General features: G+C 34.1%; 1 protein-coding gene across 2 annotated transcripts in view; it reads right to left on the bottom strand.

Annotated features, from left to right (window-relative positions):
• Nucleotides 1-4,256: 4,256 nt before the first annotated feature.
• Nucleotides 4,257-24,492, bottom strand: part of GLIS3 (GLIS family zinc finger 3) — a 658,251-nt gene continuing 638,015 nt past the window's right edge. For both annotated transcript variants that reach the window (XM_074282835.1, XM_074282836.1), the window contains 2 exons: nucleotides 9,229-9,411; nucleotides 4,257-9,047 (listed from right to left, as the gene is read on the bottom strand). In XM_074282835.1, coding sequence (XP_074138936.1) covers nucleotides 8,911-9,047; nucleotides 9,229-9,411 — 320 coding nt within the window. In that variant the 3' untranslated portion in view covers nucleotides 4,257-8,910. The remainder of the gene's footprint in view (nucleotides 9,048-9,228; nucleotides 9,412-24,492) is intronic.

Genomic DNA, 24,492 nt, shown 5'->3' on the forward strand with positions numbered 1-24,492 from the left:
CATTTCTTCCATGATTTCTTACAATTTAATTTTTGCTGCCCTTTGTGGAATATTACAGGGAAATTCTGGCTGAATTGCTACTATAGAGAGACAATTTAGGTTCTCCCACAGCTAGATATATCAAAGCAAAAGCCTACAAACTTGCTTGTGTTGACTATGCCAAGTGTGTACTATGCATGTAATATGAAATACTATTTGGGAGTTCTAAATATTTAAGTTCTCGGATATTATTTAAATTGTTATTTATATTTTACATGACATTTATCTTATCATATGAATTCAGGCTCACTGTACATCTAGTCTGTGATTCCTTTTCCTGAGATTTTGAATTGGCTAACTTTTATTCAGGTATTCGGATTTATTCAGATATCTTGATAATTGGTGTCACCTCTTTTATCACATCATGTTACCTTCTCTGAATTTTAATCTGTATTTGTCTAGGTTTAATATGTTTCTTATGTGCAACACATTGTTTACTTTTGTTCCTTCATTAATTTATTATTTTTCATTTTGTTAATCAATTTAGTCCACTTAGGATTATAATTATTACATTTGTATGTTCTTCCATTATATTCATAAATGTCTTTCCTATTTTAAGTCAGTACTCTGTAAATTGTGCTTGTTATAATCTGATCAAAATTTCTTCCCATTGATTTTAACTTCATTTCTGTTTCTCTATTGCAATTTCAAATTCCTTGAGCTTTTTTTTTTTTTTTTTTGGTTCTCTCTTACATACATATCTGTGTATATGCTTATGAATATATATGCATATATTACTGGATTGGATCTAGCTCAGACCCTGAACCTCAAGCACATCATCTCTAGAACTAGAGCCTGAGGATCAGAGACTCAGATTCTAGGGTTCTTATTATCAGGATTTCATCCAATAGTAGGACTGCTACACCAGGCTAAATCTTCCTTCACTTCTAGTGTATAAAAAAAGCCTGATACTTCCCTCTATTATCACATTACACTTTAGCATAGTATCACCATTCAGAAGTACTATATCCTGATTCTATTTCTAATAAGCTCCAACTTCTCTCTTACCAACTGCCTAACTGAAAATCATCTCCTTTCTCCCATTGCCCTCCTATATCTCTTTCTATCTTGGATTTAACTCCTCTGAAATTCCTATATAGCTCTAACCTTTAATCCGATATGCCCCTTGAGAGAGAGAATAAATTTCCCTTTACTCATTTCCTCTTCTATACCTTCTGTCTTCTGGAATTTATAGAGATATCTTCTCTTCAAGACGATACTGCATTCTTTCTTGCTGTGATTCAGGATACTTTTAGAATTGGGAATTAATCTCCTAAAAGAAATTATGAAGCAGGCCTGGGATTGCCTCAGGTGGATTGATCTAGAACCTAGCTATGGGCCCTTTGGCCACTGAGGATCTAAAATCAACTTTAAAAACCTGGTAGGGAATTCTTCCAACCTGAGAACTTCTTTGCCCATTGCATTTAACCTTATTTTTGGTAGCTTTTGTCTGTTTTTGTCTTTTGAAAAAATTCCATTGGTGATTACTTTTATCTATGGATATACAAATATGCTTTTTATTAAAGGTACAGGTTGTTTGAATCCTTAGGTTTTGATGGAACCATTGTACCAGATGCATCCCCATCCCCATGCATACTGGATCAGATGAAAAATGGGAATGTTCTCCTTTAGGCTTTCATCTCCATTATAGCTTAATTTCCTTTCATTCTCAATCTTGACCTACTACTAAGATACTTCAACTGTATACTGTCCTCTGTGTTGGAATCTCTTCTTTCCTTGGACTACCCACTATTCCAGAAATGTCCCAGTTCTTCCTTTCTCTCTCCTTTTCCCCAAATGGGGATAGAGATCTGGAATATTGCAGATTGTTATTTTTTTTTAATGTGTTGATTAGTTTCAATGAATTATTTGTGCTTTAATCGTGTGTGTGTGTGTGTGTGTGTGTGAATCTTTACAACAATTTTTCTTTTTTTTTTTAAATAAGAAATTTCTCATTGATGGGGAGAAACAATTTATTGGGAAGCACATGTGTTGTAAGAAATAAAATATATCAATTATTTTTTAAATTGGGGGAATAGATCAGTTCCATAGATAAAAGCCTATAAATATGAAGTTTATAACTAGCAAAATTTTATAGCAAAAGGTTGTGAATCTTTAGAAAGTGAAATATTGACTACTCTGAGTCAGTATGGGTTGACTATTCTAAAGTTTTGCCAAAACTCACTTCTTTCTTTGCAAGTTGAATACTTTGAATGCTAATAATGTTTTCAGATTTCACAAAACTGAGAGGGATTGGTTTGTAAAAGAGATCAATAGTCTAGAATAATGAACCAATTCTCACAACTATAAAGTTAACAAAAAAAAACAAACAAACAAACAAACAAACAAAAGACCATACACAAATATAAGATAGGGAGCATGTGTTTAGTGGACTATAAGATAAGTATGAATCAATACTTTGATAAGGCTACCAAAACTAATGCAATGTTAGATTGCATAACAGAAATATAGCACCCAGATCAAGGGAAGTTCTAGTCCCACGTCTTCTAGCCTTTGTTAGGCCATGTTTGTATATTAGGTTCAATTCTTAAGGGTATATTTTAAGGGAGACATTCATAAAATGATGCTCACCCAATGGAGAGAAATGAAGATATTGAGTAAGGAAGAGAATAAGGATTTATTAGGTATCTACTATATACCAGGCATTGTGATCATTGTTTTACAAATATCTTATTTAATCCTCACAACCTTAGAGGTAGATGTGATTTTTATCATTTTGGAAACTGAGAGGGAGAGATTAAGTGACTTGCCAAACATAGAAGATATTAGGGAGGATTTGAATCAGGGTCTTTCTTACTCTAGGTCCAGCACTCTATTTGTGGTATCTTTTGAGTACCCAAGTATCCATCATGCTCCAAGAGGAATAACTGAAGGATCTCAAAATGTTTAGCTTAGAGAAGGGAAAGTTTGGTAATATTTCACTGGCAACAATATTCCTCAATAGAAGGAGTTTCCACATTATTGAAATCATAGACCCTTGATGTAATAGTGAGACTTGATTATTATGTTATTATTTTTAATAATTTACTCACTAAAGTTTATTCTAATGGCTCTTTGAAGCAAGGAGCCCTATCTTCTTGAAGGCTAAGACTAAAAAAGTACTAGTTCTATTAGGCTAGAAAGAGTTGAAGTCTGGTCTGTCTATGGTATATCTGTTGACTGAGGATTAGCCTAATTTAAATCTGGAGAGAGACTCATTAATAGAAGATTGATCATTATATGTGATATACTAATTTTTTTTTTTTTGGTGGTAGTGCATAATAATTAGGGAATACTAAAATGTGGATGAGGTGAACCTAGATCAGTGGAAGAATAAGCCACATTGATCATGTCCCAGCATTGAAATAATTAATACTTAAATTACTATGAAGACTGTTTAGTGAGCTGAGCTAGGAGCTCTGTTCCTAAACCAAATATAACTAGAGTTTCCTGGAGTTAGCACCCTGTCTTTTCTTGTAGCTATTAGTCATCTTAATTTGTTTAAAAGTGTTTCTGATCTCCTCACATGAAGAGTAGTTTGGGAAAGAGCTAGCCAGTAATTCCCCAAGATGGCAAATTCCAGGCCCAGAGAAATCAAACCATCTAATGGATACATTTAGGACACAGTAGCAATCCAACACATTTGTCTTGCTAAGCATTGCTCCAGGGCACAGCTCAGTGAAAGGCTCTGTAGCTTTAGTCATCAGTACACAGAAATCCCTTCACCTTGAATGTCAAGCTTTCTGGACTTCTTCAAAGAATGGTATCAGCATACAGTATCATGTCTGAAACACCCACAAGCCCCAAGGATCTGCACATATTTATCCACTTTGGGAAGCAGATTAATAGAATAACCAATAAAACATGTATACGAGCTTTAATTAAGTCTGACAAAACCAAACTTCATGTTTTATTTATGGGCAGTCCCAACATGTAAGGGATTCAGAGAGACACACGTTTTTACTGTCATTTCTTCCTCTCATATCTATAATTGAATCCAGGCTTCGACCTTGGCCTGAATCAACATGGCATTGAAAAACTGCCCCTGGAGGTGCTGCTCCCCTCCCCCACTTATCTGCTTCTAATTATATGAGCTAGCTCTAATATCACACAGGATAGTGACAAAAAACAAACAAACAAACAGAAAACCCAAAGCAAAATAATAGTGAGGCCAGTTGTGCTTGCAAGGACACCCCAAAGGACAATTTCCACCATGCTGGGGTTGTTATACATTTCCAGTTTTATTTTGTACCAAGTGCACAAACCCTTCATTTTACCTTTGACATAAAAAAAGGACTTCATGGAACAAGACAAAATAACTTATGATTATATGAAACATAACTGTGACAAATCACAAAACTATACATATTAATAGAAAAAAGTACCTAATTCTTTAAAAGATTTATGACAATAGGCACCAGATGTGGCACTAGAATAGAATCAGCCTGATATACAGTATGATATATGCAGTTCATATCTATATGTGAGCATATATAACTATGTACAAGAGTCTGTATGAGTTATGGAAAACAGATTTCCACTTCTTTTCTTCCAAAGTGCTTTGTGTAAGCAACGTTACACAGTATGCTTTGCTGTCTGTACAAAATAAATCTTTTCTTCTTCTTTTTTTTTGCACATACTATTATTGTCCAATATGTGCCTCTCTGCTGTAGCTGTTCATAGAAGAAGAAAAAAAAACACACAAATTCCATACCAACAATCAAAAGTGCCATTAAAAATGCTGCAAAAAGATGGCATAGTTGAAAGAGATAAAAATCCCAAATGATGCACCAAATCATTATTTCCTAGCCTTCAAGGCAATCAAAATAGAATGGTGGTCTCAGGCAGATGAGGGCAACATCTCCCCCCTTGAGAGAGTGGTCTTATGACCAAGCTTTTTGGATTTTCTCATAATTGGCCATCCCTGACCCCATAAGTGGAATCGCCACTGTACTCCAGTAGAAAGTTCCTTTTATAACCATAGAGTTACCTCTGTGATACTTGGCAAAGAAGGCAAAGGGAGAAATATAAAGGGCTAGTGAGGATTTAGATCATATTGGATCTGAATCTAAACTATAAAAGCTTTTTGGATATAATCCCTTTTGAGAATTAAGATAATGCAGCAAACAAAATGTCTTCAGGCGTATTGCTTTAATGCCATTAGATAACAGGCATTGAACTGGGTGTATGTGTGTGTATTCATAAGCACCTCTTTTAAAAAAGAGAGAGATAGAAAAGAAAAATCTGGGGACAGACAATCCCCATTCAGGTATTTCAGAAAAGTTACATAATCAGCTAAAAATGGATAGGGAACAATTTCCTGAAGTAGGCTTACAATAGTACCAGAATAATAATGAAAGCACATACACACTTCCTGTAGATTTACTAAGGTAGGGCTGAAGCATGGATAATAAGGGGTGACATGGAGAATTATGTAGGGGTGAGATTTTTTTTAAAGTGTCAGCCACTCTCTTTTCCCATTTGTCTAATGATGTATTGTGGGGTTTTACAGATTCGGCTTGCCATCTGTGGTACAGTGAAATGTTTTAGAAGACCTTGGTTCAAGTCTTAACTTTGCTGCAAATTACTCATGTGACCTCAGGTAAGTCACTTTATGTCTCTGGGCTTCACTATAATCATCTACAAATGAAATTAAAGTAGATGATCTCCAAAGTCTTCTAAAATACTATGAATATAGTAACAGTAGTACTACTAAAATTTGTATTTTCTCTTCATGATAACCATGGCAGGGAGGTTGCTACTTTTAACTCCATTTTACACATGAAGAAACTGAGACAGAGTCTAAGTGTTTTGCCCAGTGGCACACAGTTACCAAAAGTCTGAAACCATATTTGAACTCATTTTTTTTCCAACTCCTGGTCCAGCACCCTAATCACAGAGTCACCTAGAAAGAATTCCTCTTTTCATTGCCTGTGGTTCTTCCTGCAGTGCCTATATGGTGGCTTTCATGCCATAAATGTTGACAAGTCCTGGTGATAGGTGTCAGTTCCTAAGAAAAAGTTGGAAATAACACTAGGAGTCAGAGAACAAAGTATGTCTTCATAGGAAGGCAAACTGTTACTGGGTATGGAATGCCAGCATTTAGAATAGATTGCTGATAATTAACCTTGGTTTTTGTTCTACTTCACTCTAGCTCCCTTTCCATATTAGGATTAACATCATAGTCACATGCTGTGACAGTGAGATTAATTGGTAATATCACCAATCTCGAAACTGTTTCACCCTTTTCTTCCTTTCTCTTCATGAATAAATTGTTATGTATTTTAAGTAAGTTATAAACATTCCAGAGTTCAGAATTAATTGGTTTTCTCTGAAAAGTCTAAAGTAGTTTTCATTTTTTTTTGGCCCGAGTTTGAAAAAGAATGAAATTGGATGATTTGGACTAAAGAGATTTTATTACAAATGTACAAAATGTATTTGTATGTTACTACCCCCCCCAAAAAAAAGAATATAAATTTCTTGAGGGCAGGGAATATTTCATTTTTGTCTTTGTATTCTTAGCATCTAACATAGTGCCTGAAATTTAATGGGTGCTTAAAAATACTTGCTGACATTGATTTATAAGGTCCTGTAAATGTGCAAAACAGTTCAATTTTTGTTTTTAAATTATATTTTAGATATACTGGAGTAACTTTATGTAAGATAAAAGAATTGCTCCTCAAATAAGCACTTACAAGTTTGAATCTTTATTTACTGATTTTTCTTATGGTATGGCCCATTTGTATACAGAGAAATTAGCCTGTTTTCATCTGGGTCCATAGTGTAGATTAGTGATATTAAACTCAAATTGAAAAAGGCCACTAAGTCATGCATAAGAATCCCTGCAAGCCAATATTGACTTAGAAAATCACATGCTAACTTTTTCTATGTTATTTTGTAATTTTATTTATTTTGATAAATATTTCCCAATTACAGTTTAATTTGGTTCAGGGGATAGCGATGCAAAGGAGCCTATGGGCTGTGTATTTGGCATGTCTGGAACAAACTAACAGGCATGCACTTTTCTAAAGACATTAGGCTTGATTTTGGGACTGGACTTTAGAATCCTTAAGAAAGGATATACTATTGAAGCTCACAAGTCACTTAGCAGCATTTGAAATTATCCATGATTTTAGGCATAACACCAGATTTCTTTATTGTGCTAATAATAGTTTTTGCTAATGAGGTTATTTCCCTTCTGCTATTGTAAAGAAAAAAAAAGTAAGATGGCTTTAATTTTTAAATATAATAGTACCAAAATGTTTTTAGAATATTTTGAACATTTTGATAGCCTTGTGCCCCAGAACTTGTTACTCTTAAAAAGCTATCAGAAACAGTGGCTTTCCACATGGTCTTGAAATTTATATACTAATATAAAGCACAATTTAAATTCTAGGCTTCCAAGATAACATTTCAGAAATGGTGACTTCCCATTTCTCTTCTGTTTACTAATCTGTATTCCATGTCCTAAACCTCATCCATTACCACTTTTAACTGGTTTCTTACCAGTTTTCTCCAAAGCTGGTAACTGGGCATTGGGAGTAGAGTGGGCCTGGGTTTGAGCTGGGGTTGTGGAGCAGGAGAAGGAGAAGACAGATAAGCAAGGAAAAAATGGGGAGATGAGGGGAAAAGGAAAGGAAAGAGCACAGTATCAAGCTGGAAGAGGAAGGAGGATTGTATTACAGAGTCATTATTCACCTCAATACCTCATTAGTTTCTTCCTAAGATACCATATCTGGAACCTCCCTCCTTCCTCTCACTTCCCCCAGACTCTGCCTCATTCATTCAAAGACCTGCTAATGTCTCACCTGCCTAGAGTACCAAAATAGAATTTAATTTATCAATTTGTAGCTTTTCTCTTGGCAGAAGATCCTTGGAATGGGAGGCCCAAAGCTACTGAATTAAATCAACTCTAAGACATTGCATTTAGTGCTGGAGGAGCATATCTAATATAATTCAGACACATCTTCTGGTAACTACAAAACTCAGAAAAATCAAAATATTCCCAAGCACTGCTGCATCAGTGTGGGAAGGATTTTAAAGGATGGGGAAATACAAATAGAGGTGCTTTATTTATTTGGCCATTCCAGAAACAGGCCACAAGAAAGTTGTTGGTTAGGGTTTTGTTTTGTTTGTGTTTTGTTTGTTTTTGTTTTTGCTTGTTTTTTTCTTTTTCTTTTAAGTGACAAAAAGGTGCCTTAATTCTTACAAGTGGAAAAATTGTTGGGATAAAAGTAAGTTGTTTCAAGCCACTGTACTTGGCAGATTCTTTTTATTCACTGCATAACATAATGTAATTAGAGAAATAACAAAAAGCATTCTACTGGTAAGCCTGTGAATATAAAATGGGAGAGCTGAACAAAGCTTGCTGGAGATCCTGGGGCCAGGGAGCATCCTGGAGGGCCATAGGGAGGTGAGCATCTGTGAGGAGTGCTTCCTTTTTTTTCCCTTTTATGTTTGGCTTTGCTTAGCTGCAGAAGCACCACATAGCTCTGTGCCTTAAGAGGCTTGTATTGTGCCTCAGTGTCCTTGTTTGAGAAGAGGATTGTCCCCAAATCAAGCCTGTGTTTTTTCTTTCATGATTTCAGTGGTTCCATGTGAAGTCTCCCAACAACAGCTGTCTTCTCATTGTCTTTGAATTCCCTTTGAAAAGAGAGTAAGGTTGTCGAGTGACTCACAAATTAAAAGGAAAAAAAGGACTGCTGACCTTCTGAAGGCTTGGGGAGGACTCCTACCTCCCAGTCCTCTTTTGCAAGGATCCTTTTGTAGCCTTAGGCTTTGCAGACCATGGGCTCAGGATCCTTATTGGGAGGAAGGCAGGGGATTTGAAGCAGAGGGTTTAGGGAAGAGCATTAGCTGCTAGGGTGGCTTTTAGCCTTCAGTATAGACAGAGGAGAGCTGGCTGGGGCAGCGATCCACAGCACTGATTTGCAGGAAGGTGGTATCTTCAGGTCCATTCCGGAGAGACTCTCCAAAGATGCCAGTGGGACCTGCTGGCAGATCGTACACTGAAAGAGAGAAGAGGAAGCCATTGGTGATAAGAGAGGGCCACCCAGCCAAAAATAATAACATCAGCAGGCTGGAAAGAAGAGAGGAGTCCCTTTATCTAAGATATAAACAATGGTAAAATAAATGATACAAATAAAGGAAAATTCCCCATGGTTTCCAAGCCACCGATGTCAAACATACCTGTAATGCCCGAATGAGCTGAAAAAGCTCGGTGGAAAACATCGAACCCTGCCTGACCCATGGACGCAGGGACGAGGCAGTCTTCAAAGGAAGGCACCATATTGCAGGAGTTGCCATGGGCCATGTTTCTCTGAGGATCACTGTAATGGGGAGGGCAAAATGTCTGCAGCTGCCCATAGAACCCTGAAACAAAGAAATAACTTTGAGTTTTCTGCAAAGCATGAAAGGAGTAGCAAAACATTAGAAACAGGGGCCCACAATCCTTTCTGTAGTGGCAAGTGTAGTGGAAACTGAGTGGATGCCCATCAGTTGGAGAATGGCTGAAAAAATTATGGTATATGAATGTTATGGAATATTATTGTTCTGTTAGAATAAATCAGCAAGATGATTTTAGAGAGGCCTGCAGAGACGTATATGAACTGATGCTGAGTGAAATGAGCAGAACCAGGTCATCATTGTACATGACAACAATAAGATTATATGATGATCAATTCTGATGGACATGGCTCTTTTCAATAATGAGATGATTCATGTCAGTTCCAATGATCTTGCAATGAAGTGAGCCATCTACATCCAGAGAAAGGGCTGTGGGAACTGAGGATGGATCACAACATAGCATTTTTACTCTCTCTGTTATTGTTTACTTATATTTTGTTTTCTCATTTTTTTCCTTTTTGGTATGATTTTTCTTGTGCAGCGAGACAATTGTATTAATATGTATATATATATATATATGTACATATATATTATGTTGGATTTAACAAATATTTTAATGTGTTTAACATATATTGGATTGTTTGCTATCTAGGGGAGAGGGTGGGAGGAAAAGAGGGAAATTTGGACACAAGGTTTTGCATAAATCAATGTTGAAAAATTAATATGTAATTAATATGCATATGTATTGAAAATAAAAAGCTTTAATAAAAAAATAAAAAACAAAACAAAACCAAAAAGAAACAGGGTTCTAAAGACTCAAAGTGCTGAGTACTCACTTAGTACTTAAAGAAAGGTGTTCTTTAAAATTACATATTTCAATAATGCCACTGGTATTTACTATAATATGGACACAATATATTATAGTGGAAAGACTAGATTTGAATCACTATTTTTATACTTTCTTTATGTATGATCTTTTATAAATCACATTCTTTAGGCTTCAGTTTTTCCTATCTGTGAAGGAATAGGATTAGACTACCTATCCAAACTTTAACCCTCATAACTAAATTAGCTCATAAAGATCATATTGTGGGTGAATGGCCACAGACAAATGAAAATCATTTAAGGTAGTTTGTATAAGTTCTGTCCTGTGTATTTCATTTTTATCATTACATAGAAGTCTTCCTAGGTTTCTCTGAAACTTTCCTCTTAGTTATTTATTAAAGCAAATTAATATTCCTTTTCAATTTCTTTAGCCGTTCCATAATTAATGAATAATTCGTTAGTTTTCTATTCTTTGCCACTTTGAAAAGATCTGTTATAATTAATTTTGTTTAAAGGGTTTCATTTCTTTTTTTTTTCCTTAATGCTTTTGTGGTATATACTTAGTAGTAATATCATTGGGTCAAAAGATATGCTCATTTTAACAAGTTTTTGTGTGTGTGTGTGTGTGTGTGTGTGTGTGTGTGTGTGTGTGTGTGTGTGTGTGTGTGTGTAATTGCAAATTACTTCCCAGGATGACTGAATTGACTTATAGCTTTATCAATGAAGCATTAATGCACCTCTTTTCCCATGGTCTCTTTGATACTTGCCATTTTTCCTATTTGTCAACATTATCAACTTGCAGATGAGGTGGTACCCCCCAAGTTGTTTTAATTTGTATTTCTCTTATTTATGATGTCATCTTTTATGTCTAAATCATGTATCTGGAGATTACCTTTGTATATGGCATAAAATATTGTTTATGAATCGTTTCTGCTAGATTACTTCTCAATGTTTCCAACAGTTTTTACTGAATAGTGAGTCAACAGCTAAGATTTTGGGGTTTAGCAATCACTAGGCTATTGTACTTGTTTGTTATTATATTTTGTGTATCTCATTAATTTCACTGATTAACAATTAACTAAATTGTTTTAATGATTGTCTTTTTAGTATACTTTTCTCTTAAGCCCTTTGTTCTTCTTTTTTCCCCTAATAATTTTCTTTATATTCTTTATTTTTGGTTCCTGAAGATTTTTTCATTATCTTCTGGTAGTTTGGTAATAAGATTAATTTAGATAATGTAAGTTTTGTTATATTGACTCAGCCTGCTCATAAATAATTAATATTTCACCAGTTATTTAGATTAGAATTTGTATAAAGAGAATTTTGTAAATGTGCTAATATTGTTCATGTGTAGATCTTGGCACTGGTAGATTCCCAAATATTTTATTTTGTCTATAGTTATTTTAAAATTAAATTTTAAATTTTTAAAATTTAAAATTTAAAAATAAAATTTTCTTCCCTTCTTTTTTTTGTTGGATTTTTTTGTTAATGTACAGAAATAAAGATGATTTGCATTTTCCTCATTTCCTTCACTTTTGCTGATGTTTCAACATATATAATATATATTGAATTGTTTGCCATCTAGGGGAAAGGGTGGGAGGAAAAGGGGGAAATTTGGAACTCAAGGCTTTGCAAAGGTCAGTGTTGAAAAATTATCCATGCATATGTATGAATCTCTCGAATTCTGTAAGTAAACCATTTTGATCATTTATAAAATTTGATAATTTTGTTTCCTCTTTTGTCTATCTTTGTCTTTAATTATTTTTCCTTATTGTTATGCATAGTGTTTGTGTTACAATATTGAATAATAGTGATGATAATGGACATTTTTGCTTTAACCCTAATTTTATCGGTGAAATCTCTAGTTTATCATTTTTACTAATAATACTAACTTTTCTTTTTTTTAGTTGGATATTACTTGTCATTTTAAGGAAAACTCCATTTAATACTATGCTTTATAAAGCTTTTAATTTGTGCAAGTGTTATTTCTAACAAAAGTTTTTCCCCTATATCAAATTATATAGTACTATAATTTTTGTTTTTCTTGCTGAAATGTTGATATGTTTCCCAATATTGAACCAGTCCAGCATTTCCAGTGTAAATCTAGCCTAGGCATTGTGTATAATCTTTGTGTTATGTTGCTGTAACCTCCTTTTTAATATTTTATTCAAATTTGTATGATTATTCATTAAGTATATTGGTTTATAGTTTCATTTCTCTGCTTTGAGTCTCTGTAGTTTAGATATCAATCCCTCATTTGTGTCATGTGAGGAATTTGATAGAACACCTTATTTTTTTTCCAAGTAATTTATTATTGGAGTTAGTCATTCTTGGGAAGTTTTTCTTTGGGATTTCATTTAGGCTAGCTCAATTTCTTTTTCTAAGATAGAATTATTTAGGCATTATATTTCCTATTCTTTCAATTTCAACAATTTAATATTTGTAAACATTCATTCTTTTCACTTAAGAGTATCAATTGTATTGGCATATAGTTGGGTAAAATAGTATCTAATAATTGCTGTATTTCTTCTAAATTTGTTATGGATTAAAAAATTTAGAGATATAAAACTTCCCCTAAGAATTGCTTTGGCTATACCCTAAAATTGTTGCTGTATTCTATCACTGTTATTATTTTAATGAAATTATTAAATGTTCCTACAAATTTTTTGATCCACTAATTTTTTATTTTTAGGCTTTCATTGCTCCTGGTTTATTTGTTTTTTATTTTAGCTTTCTTTTTTTTTCCTTTTAATTAATTTATTTAATTTTCTCCCAGTTACATTTAAAATAATTTTTTTTACATTTTTTTTAATTGAGTTCTAGGTTTTCTCCTTATCCTCACCCACAATTAAGAAACCACATGTGAAGTTATGCAAAACAGTTCCATAAAAGTAAAGTTATGAAAGAAAACAGATTTCTCACCCTAATGAAAATAAAAACTCTCAAGAAAAATTAAGTGAGAGAGGGAGAGTGAATATGCTTCAATCTGTATTTAGACAATCATTTCCTTCTCTGAATGTGGATAGAATTTTTCATAAGTCCTTCATAGAAGTTGGGTCCACTCATTCCTTAGGATTAATTTATTTTATTTCTACTTAATTTTTATTATTTTAAAGTATTTATTTAAAATTAAATACAAAATAAGTTTTTAAAATTAGAAAAAAAAAAGGCAAAAGGAAAAAAAAAAAGTTTCATGTGCCCAGCAGAACATCAAGGAAGATTTAAAATATTTAACAATAAATTTTCATTTAAAGAAAGCATATATAATAATAGAAGATATTATATTCATAATTGTCCATATTTTTTATTTTCTGTAGGTTATTCTTTTGTTCTCTGCTGTATATTTTTATTTTATTCTTTTTTCTTCTTTTCATCCCTCTAATTCCGCAAAGAAGCCTATAGTTAAGCACAGATAGAGATACATACATACACACACACACATACACATATACACTTGCATATATACATATGCCTACATGCATAATACACACAGACACAAACATATGCATTTATACACATGTAGACATGTATCTAAAGCAAAATTAACATGACTGATATGAATATAAATTTCTCTCTTGATTGAATTTTAGGCTTTGAGATCCCATTTTTTTTCTAATAAATTCTACTCCTAATCTTTGTTATGATGTTTGTATATATCTCTTATCTCCTATACCTGATAACTTTACTTTATTTCATTTACTTACATTGCCTTGTTATTAATGTCCCCTTATCCATGGATCCATCTCTTCTCTTCTCTTCTTACCCTTCCCCTCCCTATCTTATTCCTATTTATCTACACGTCAATCTATATCTCACTTCATCCTATTACCTCACCCCCCTCCTTATTTCTTTATAGATTCTGGAGAGTGCTACATGCTTTATAGCAAGAGTCTGTGCATATGGTTTCCTATTTAACTCATTCATGATGCGAGTAGGTTTTCAGAACTACTAGCTCTTTTCCTCCATCTAATGCTTCCTTTGTTCCTCATTCATAAAGCATTATTACTATTTTTTAACCTTTTCCTAGATAATTTTGCTTCTTAGAGTCAGATCCTACTTAGCTCTGCTCCAACCTTTCTTCTGAACTATTAAAGTATGGATGTCAATCTTAGATATGTTTTTAATTTCCATGTATAAAACAGGTACAGTTTCTTTGTTGAGTCCCATAAAATTAGTCTTTGATATTGGATCTTATGTGCTAAATTTTCTATTGAGTTCAGATTTAGTTGAGGAAAAAAAAAAGAAAATCGGAGTGTATTGAAGGACTTTTTTTTTTTGTATGTTCAGTATTGTGCTTATTTTTTCTAGATATGATATTTTTGAGGTAGGCCTAATTATTTTGATTTTCAAATCTAGGACCTATGGTATTTTATTGTAGCTGCTGATAAATCCTGTATATTTCTAATTATAGCTCCAGCATATTTGAAATATTTTTGTTGTTTTTGGGGGTTTTTTTGTGAAATTTTCTTTTAGATCTGAAGGTTTTGAAATTTAACGACAATACTCCTGTGTATTTTCCTTAAAGGATTCTTTGAGATGATGATAAATGGATTTTTTTCTATTTATACTGTCCCCTCTTTTTTCCTTTTTAGATTATTTTCTATAATATTTTGTCAAGATTATTTTTTGGGTCACAGCTTTCAAATAAATTATTATTTTTTGTTTTTTTCCTTCTTGATCTGTTCTCCAGATATGTTGTTTTTCTTTTATTTTACATTCTCTTCTATCTTTTTATTCTTTATATGTTTTTTTTTTTTATTTCTTGGTCTCTTATAGTTTCACTGGCTTCCTCTTTCCCAATTCTAATTTTCAAAGAATTTTTTTTTCTTTGATGATTTTTTTAATTGGTTAACTTTTTTTTTTTCATAATCTTCTCATTTTTTTTTTGATGGTTCTTTTTCCTAAATTTTTTTTTAAGTTTTTTCCTTAATCTCTGTCAATTAATTAAAAAAAATTTTTTTGAGTTCTTCTGGGCAAGTAGCCATTTAATGTCACTCTTTGGAGTAGGTGAGATTTTTTTTTTTACTTCAATATACTCCTCTGAAGATGAACCCTGGTATTCTGATAACTACCTCCAATCCTGGGGTGGGGGAGATGGTGCCTCTGGCTTTCCTTTAGTTCTCCCCTTTGACCTGGAACTTTGAACCAAAAATTCTATCCTCATGCAGAGTTCTTGTGTCCAGAAGAGTCCCAGCTCCATTGCTTCTGCACTGACCAAGTTTGATGGTTCCTTCTTGCCCAGGGCTGTTCTCTGTGCTCCTTTTCAGGAGATGTCTCTCTAGTCTTCTGGGATTCAGACCCTCAACTTCCTAGGGTGTCTGGAAGGTGAAAGTTCCTGTGGTTTGGGCTGAGGCTCTTCATGAACCTAGCTAGTCCTAGGGCTCTCCATTTGCTGTTTCTTCAGAACTAGCCTGGAGGTATTTACACTTTACACTGGTTAACTGGGTCCTGAGATCTTTCTTTGGATTTTCTCAAGTTATCCCAGGAGGACTTCTGTCTGCCTCTAGTCTTATTTGTTTTTTTCCACTGGTCTATGTTTGCCCTGAGGGCAATTTTGTTTCATTTATAGGGAAAATCTGGAGAACTTGGAGTTTTCTGATCTACTCTGCCATCTTCCTGGAATCCTCTCCCTCGAATTGATTTTTAACCATTGTTTCAAAGGTTTTTTATTGAATATAATTTTCATTGCATGGTGATTGATTAGTAAAAGATGCATTTAGTATTTCTGTTTTTCTTTGTGAGGTTTCTATTTGTTCATAATGTTTTCTACTCTTAACTCATGATCAGATTTTATGAAAGTAATATATCCACAGCTGAGGCTACCATATTTAATTTTGTGGAATTCTATTCAGGTTCTTTTTTTGTTTAGATTTTTCAGGGTAAAGAGGGGTAAATTGAGATCCCCACCATTATTATTGTATTGGTTGTTTCTCTCTGGAGCTTATTTATCTTTTCCTTGAATTATTTAGATGCTATAGCATTCAGTGTATATATAATTAGATTTGGTAGTAATTCTTTCCATAGTAGCTTGAAGTAAAATATAGATTCCATCCTTATCTCTTTTAATTTAGATTTATTTCTTATTTTTTTTTTTGTCTCAGATCATAATGGCTATTCTGGCATTTTTTTATTTCAGATAAAACACAATAAATTCTGCTCTAACCTTTTCTTTTAACTCCATATTTTGATTTCAAGAGTTTTTTTTAACAACATATTGTTGCAGTCTAGTTTCTAATCCATCCTGTTAACCAATTTTTGTTTTATGGATGAATTCATTCCATTCACAGTTCTGATAGCTGATTGTGTATTTCCCTTCCTCTTATTATCTTATACTTTTCCTGCTCTTTTTTCCCCTATCCCATCTTTGAGGTTATTTTCCTTTTGAAGAGCCCCTCTCTTAATTTACCTTTCCTTTTAGTCTTCTACTTATTTCTCTGCTGACTGTAAAGTATATTTATACTCAATTGTGTGTATGCGTATATTTCTTTCTTTGATCAGTTAAGATGAGCTTTCCTTTTTGTATAGATTTGACTTGGAAAAACCAAACCTCACAAATACAATAAATATGAGGGAGGCAGAGCCAGATAACATCTTATAAGAAAAGAGGTCTAGGGATTTTAGAGGACTGTAAGCTCACTATGGGTGGGGTTAACAGCCAAGAAAGTTAAGGAGATATTAGGTTTTACTAAGGAAAACACATTGACCACAAATAAGGAGGTAGTAGTTTCTTTGTGCTTTGGTCAGTCCACATCTTGGACTACAATTTCAGTTCTTCATATCATCTTTTTAGAGGAATATTAATAACTTGCACAGAAGTGGACAAGTAGAATGATGAAGGAATTCTGGATCATGCTTTATGAGGATGAATTGAATGGAATAGTGATTGTTAGTCTGATGAAACATGATAGCTATTCCAAATGTTTTGATCTCTTCTAAAATTTTCAAATCCTGACTCTGCTGTCAAGTATTTACCCATAACTTGTCTTCATTTGCAAGCCTGACAAGCAGAATTTAAATCTATATTCAATTAAATGATAAAAATCTAAATGGGCTCACCTGGAACTTGAAGGAAGCAGAAAAAGAAAGCAGAAATGAGGAAGGAGAACATTCCAGGGTTGGGTGACAGTCAGAGAAAATAACCAGAACTAAGAGATGAAGTGCTTTGTTTGAGGAACAGCAAGGAAGCTGGTGTGACTTTATCACAGTACATGTATGGGAAGGTGAAGTATCAAGTACAAGAAGACTAGAAGTGAGGGGGGCGGTGCTAGGTGAGTATGCAGTAGTACTCCATATGGTTAAAACTTATATGCTTAATAATGCTTGTAAGAATTGAAAATAAAGCAAATAGAGAAAAAAGTGAATACTGAAACTGTCATGAAGTAGAATGACTTTTGTTGTATCATCCACTTAAGGTCTCAGCTTCTAGGAAGTTTTTGTGAAAATCAAATGATATACCTATGTAAAGTGTTTGGTTGATCAGCAGCTGATCAATTGCCATATTCCAAGAAATTAACCATTATGAAGTTGTAGCATCTAAAAAAATATAAAAGAAACTTTGTTTAAAATGATGCTTTGGGACACATACACAAAGGATAAATTATCTTCATGAAATTGCATTCAAATTGTGAAGAATAAATCACCTGGCTATTACCTAAAAAACAAACAAACAAACAAACAAAAAAAAAAACAGGTATTAACTATGTTGTTCTAGTGATAATTTGAGTGAAGCTATCCTGAGGCAGCTGTTACAAGCCACACACTGTGCCCAGTTACTCTCTTGAGCACAAACATGGTTGGTACTGTTTTTCTTACCAATGGTGCTAAACCATCTAGGCCTGCAGAGTGGAATAAGTAAATGTTAGTGGTTAGAGGCCGAGCTGGCAAAGACCTTCCTTCTTAGTGGTGTAGCTGTTTTCTTGCCAAGTAGAAGAAAGGATGTACACTTCTGAGCTTTATGATTCTAATTATTTTTCTTCAGAGACTATAATTTTGTGGGCTCCCTGAGGAAGTACAGCATTTGGGGCCATGCCACAGATATACAAGTCAAAAAGGAAAATTTGGTGCTTATTAAGTGAATGTGCATGCAACCTGGTGACAGAATGGGAAAGCAGCAAACCCAAATTCTAAACAAACTTCAGCCTTGGAAGCTGATTTTTAAAGGAGTGGAACCACCCCCTTTATCAGTTTTCAATCATCCAGCTCCAACATTGAGAAGGAGCATTCCTAACATATCCTTCCTGGATTTCTATAATTAGACAACTCAGCAATGATTATAAATCTTATCGAATAACTTGACCTTACGAGTTTTCCAATCCACTTCAACATTTTCTATTTACCTACTATTTCCAGGGCACTGTGCCAGGCAGTGGGGCTATCAAAGTAAAAACCTAGTAGTTCCTGTCTTCAAGGAACTTACATGTTATTAAATAGTGCAATGTACGATGGGAAAATAAAGTAATATGAGGCAGGGAAAAAGCATTAGCAAATGGGGTGAAGTTGTCATGGTGGAACAGGTGGGTCCTGACTAGAGTCATGAAGGAAGATGAAGATCCAGAGAAATTTTTAAGAAAAGAAAGTTAACTACTCACTGGGGAATGTGTCTAACTTGAGAACATGTACAGAAATGGACACTAGAAAAGTAAACTGGGTTATCGTAATCCAGTTTGGTCAAACATGGAGTGTTAGTGTTTAAAGGTTAATTCTCATGGGATATAGTTGGAAAGGTGGGATGGAATCAGATTCTGTAGGTCCTTAATTGTCAAACTGAAAAGAACATATTTCACCCTGGGGGAGTAGAGAACCATTAAGGGTTTCTTAAGCAAAATTGTACCTGAGGAAGATCATTATGGTGGCTTCCTTAAAAATGGATTTGAGAAGAGAGGGACTGGAAGCCAGGAGGCCACTTAAGAGGCTGTTACAATAGTCTAGTCAAGAGTGATAAGGACCTATATTAAGTTAGTAACCTTGTGCCTGGAGGAAAGAGGATGGATATAAAAAATACTCAGAGGTAGAAATGAGCAATGCTTGACAATGGATTATTATTATTATTATAGTTATGATGAATGAGGGAGAGTTGAATCAAACTCCAATGTTACAGACTTGAACAACTTGAGAAATTATGCCTATTATTTGGGAAAGCTGAACAAAGACCTGAAGTCACCAAAAAGGATGCTATTTTAGCTATCTTAGGAGAAAGAGAAAGACCAAAAGGATTGCAGTTTGGAGTAAATTGGATGCCAACTACCACTATAGAGAAGTAGAGTGACTCAAGTCATATTTTACTTTAGTTTTCTCTGCTAGGGAGAATTATTCTGGAACTGGATATAATAGAAGAGAAATGGCTGATGGATAATTGATTCTTAGGTACTATTTTAGTATCTCCTTCATTTTCTATCTACACCTGTTAAACTTATCACCTGGAGCAAATGGATTACATCCTCTAGTAATCAAAATTGCTTCATAAATTTCTAAACCATGAGCCATGACACCTGAAAGTTTATGGAAAAGGGCAGGACTAAAGAAGGGTAAATTTTGACCCTATTGAAAAAAGAAAAAGAACAGAGTCTGCTTTTGAATTTGATTTTAATTTGTGGAAGAATACAAAAATCCATCATTTTAAAGATGAAGAGAATGTCTAGAAGAAAGCTAGAAAGAGCTAGCATAACTAAACAGGTCATATCAAATTAACTTTCTTTTTCAACAACATTGATGAGAAAAAGAGGGGGCTATTTTGACAAACCCTCTGATAAAAAAAAATTCATTTCTTTATTTCATTATTCTTGAGAAAAAAAATAGAAACAGACCAGATGGTGATTTGGAGATACTCAGAATTATTTGAATGATTGTTCTCAAAAAGTAGCTGAGATTCAATGTCAACTTGTCTTTAATGGAATGGCCCTAAGCTGTATGGCAGACTCAGCAAATCTTTTGAGGACAGAAACTGGGAGAGGCTATTAAAAAATATCAGAGGGTAGAGAGAGGATCTAAAAAGGTCTTGAAATGGGATGATTTGTAAAGATGAACTTCAATATAAATAAATATAAAATTTTAAAAAATTAAATTCTCAATAAGATAAGGAACATGGGATTAGAGTAGATGATTAGAGTAGATTCAACAAAAATCTAGAGTGGGGAGGTGTCTTAGAATATGAGCTCAATATAGAAAGTATAATAGGAGCCAAAATGGTAGTATATCTTAGGGTTCATTAAAAGAAGCATGGTTTTCAGCAATAATGAGGTATTAGTTTCTTTTTATTCTGTCTTGGTCAGACTATTTCTGAAATGTTGTTTTCAGTTTTCAATACTACATTTTAGGAAGCATTTTTATAATTTAAAGGTCCAGAGGAGGATACTAGGATGATGAAAGATTTTAAATTTATGCCATGTGAGGGTTAGAAAACAAGATCATATATGTAGAACTTGATGGGACCTCCAATTTTCTTGTTTTACAGATGAATAATTGAAGGTACATAGAGTTTAAGGACTTGCTTGATATCATATAGTAAGTAAATGAGGTGGGATTTGAACCCAAGTATTCACCCAAAGTCCAGAAAGTCAGAATAACTTTTCATTTTAAAGTGAGCTATTTAGCTTGTGGAAGAGAAGACCATTGGAGGAGGAATATTATAGGTATCTGGATCTTGTGTTTTATCCCAGTGGGCAGAACTAGGAACAAGTGTAGACACTACAAAGAGGTAAGTTGAGCTAGGTGTTAGAGAAAATTTCCTGACCAACCTACTCATAAATAGAATGAGCCATTCTGGGAGGAAGTGAGCTTCCACAACCTCTTGGAAGTTTTCATGTGGGACTATATGACAATTTCTTTTTTTTATTATAGCTTTTTATTTACCAGATATATGCCTGGGTAATTTTTCAGCATTGGCAATTTCAAAACCTTTTGTTCCAATTTTTCCCCTCCTTCCCCTCACCCCTCCCCCAGATGGCAGGTTAACCAATACATGGTAAATATGTTAAAGTATAAATTAAATACAATATATGTTCATGCCCTACATAACAATTTCTTGGGCATGTGTTGCAGTGGCAATTCATATTCTTGTTTGATTTGATTTAAATGGTTTTTGAAATCCTTTTCAACTCTGAAATTTTGTGATTTGGGGGACTATTAGGAAGGAAATGGGAGGTAAAGAAAGGGATAATGATTATTGATAGCAGGACTGATGAATTCTTTTGTTTCTCTGAAAAGAAGCAAAGACCTTTCGTCTAGGAAGAACTGAATCAAAATGGGTAATTGGGGGTCAATACCCAAGAAAAGTAAAGAGTTGATAAGAGAGAACAGGGTATTCTCTTAATGAGTTCAAGATATTGAACCCTGTCAAACTTCCAGAAAGGACCCTGAAAATATTGGCAGATCTAATAACTGAATTATTGTCTTTGCAAGATCAGAGGGAAGGGAGAAAGGCTATAAGACAACACTACTGTAGTTATTGTCCTAATTTCCATAAAAGAGAAAGGAACAAACCTTAAAAGCTAATGGTTAGTGACCTTAGCCTTAATTCCTGGCAAAATGTTGAATGCATTATTAAAGGAATGTTTATTAAGATCATAAATAGTGATCTCGAAGTCAGCATGGTGTTAGCAAGAACAGGTCATGTCAGACTAACATTATTTCATTTTTTGACAGGCCAATTGGACGGATACATCAGGGGAATGGCGTAGATAATTATTTACCTAGATTTCCGGCAAATCATTTGCTATAGTCTTTTATGTTATTCCTGTTAAAAGATTGCGGGCTGGACAATACAGATAAAGTAGAATTCAATGGCTAGACCTCTAGAATAGTTGTGAATAAGCCAGCTTCAATTTTAAAGGAATTATATTTATTCATGATACAAATGTAGATGAGATACTGAACATGTTGGATACCAGATTTAGGATCTTAAAGGGTCTTTGTCGCCTTATTGTGAAGAATCTAATAAAATGGCATTTGCAAGGAACAAATGTAGATTTTTTTACTTGGTTTCAAAAAGTCAACTTCACAAATACAAAATGGAAGCAGAATGGTTAACGGCAATTGCTGTGATAAAAAGATCTTAGTGTTCCAGGGGCTGGTAATCTCATGTGGTGGTATGATTTGGTTGCTAAAACAAACTAATGAGATTATAAGGTTGCATTCAAAGGGACAAGGTCCAGAAGGAAAGAGGCAATCTTCCATTTATTAGTATGATGCATTATTCAGTTTCCATTTGGTCTTGGGCACCATAGTATAGGAAAAATATCAGTGACATAAAACACATCCAGAAAAGGGTGGCTAGAACACCATGGGCTTCATTGAAGGGACTGAGGATGTTTGGAAGAGAAAAAACTCAGTTGAGACATTATAGTTATTTTTAAATATCTAAAGGGTTAGTTCTTCCCTATCACTTTCATTCAGTAACCTCTCCTCTTCTGAGACCTGTACAGTTCAAATATTCTATCTGCAAACCTCCAGAACACTGCTCTTTTTTCTCCAATGAGGGCAGAGGGATAGTGATGAGGTAGAGAACCAAGGCTGATATAGGTTAATGGGGTTGTCCCAATGTAGTATAGTTAAGTGAGAACTAAGGAATACTAAATGCTTAATAAATGCTTCATTAAGCTTTGCCAATTTATTTAAGCATTGAATAGTATTATTTCATTGCCACAAAAGCTATCCTTGGGCTTTTTTTGGTATTGTTAATTGATCTTAAAAAAGAAACAGACTTGTATATGCAATCTTTAATGGAGACCTTTGTTATATTCTGTCATGGGGGCATTCTCATCAAGGGCTTCTTCTACCATCATAGACTCATGGAAGGCACTCCTTTCTCATTTTACAGTTAAAGAACCAGCCCTCTAAAGACCAAACATCTCTATTCACTATTCCTTATATTTGTTGTGCCCATTCATATTCTTTATCCTCAGGGATGACTCTCTGTCTGTAATAGATTCTTTGAATAATAGTAGGTTGATATTTAGAAGGATTCTTTAAAGGTCATGTAGTTCCAACTCATCATGCTACAGATAAGGAAACTGAGACTCAGAGAAGTGATATGACTTGTTCATGATCATAAAAATAGTGCTGAGGACAGAGCCTAGATTTGAATCTCTTTTTTCAGATCCTAGTGCTCTATCCACAGAATAATGTTAGGAGTAGAGTTTCTTAACAAGAGGATTGGGAACTGGGTTTAAAAATGTTTTTGTAATTGCATTTCAGTTAAATATAAAATATATTTATATAAAATATGAAATGTACATTTTTATATATAAGAAATTTAATTGAAATGCAATTATATATGTATATGTGGGTGTTCCAAAATATTATTCTGTGAAGGGATTCGTAGGCCTTACAAGGGACTGAGAAAGGGGTCCCCTGACTCAAGGCAGGCTAATAACCTCTGTACTGGATTTCACCTAATCTGCCTTCCAAAAGATTCTAAATCAATACTGTTTTCTAGTCTGATAAATGATCTCTATAGTTTTGATTTAGTAAGCATCTAGTTATCTACTATAAGCCTGGCATTATGCTGAATCTAGGAATTAAAAAGAAAATTAAAGCCAAATCTTCCATCAAGGACCTTACATTCTACTTTATGGTACTCATATTCTGTCTTCTCCAAACAGGCATCTTACCAAGAACTCTATAGCCTCACTGATGAAGTCATGAAAGGATTTTTATTCATGATCTTAGTGTCCAGGAGCAGGCATACTTTAAAATCACGATAGCATGATTTTTGTATACTCTGTCCCTGAAACACAAGTCCCTCCCTTATTCCCCATTGTTTGGTTATTACAGAGGTCACAACTTATGTGAAGCATCTAATTCTCCCACATGAGTATGAGTCTCTGCCCCTGATTATATCTCCCATCAGTGTTCATCTTATTTGGGTGTGTATACATTTTTCCAGCCTCTAATAGAATGTTTTTTATTGTAATTTATGGCTTCCTTCTGTAAGTTTTGTTTCCTTTGTTCCATGTTAACCTAATCCCATAACTCTGTGGAAACTAAACTTTTATCTAATTCTCACATATACACACAGAAAATACTCAATATGTCCCCAATGCCTGTAATGTAGTGAGCATTTAATAAATGCTTTTGCATTAACTAATTAATTCACTAGAAAAAAATGTGACTGGCCTTAAAAATGAAAGGTTTTCTGGTTTAAAAGTGTTTTTAGGGGGGCTCCCTTGTCTGGACAACCTCCTCACACTGGTCCTCATTTGAGATATAGCTTCTTGTCCACTAAAAACAGTGATAATGCCTCTTATCTGAATATATAAATGTGGAAATTATGAGACTAGCTCCCAG

The sequence above is a fragment of the Sminthopsis crassicaudata genome, chromosome 1 (assembly GCF_048593235.1).
Source record: "Sminthopsis crassicaudata isolate SCR6 chromosome 1, ASM4859323v1, whole genome shotgun sequence".
NCBI lineage: Eukaryota > Metazoa > Chordata > Mammalia > Dasyuromorphia > Dasyuridae > Sminthopsis > Sminthopsis crassicaudata.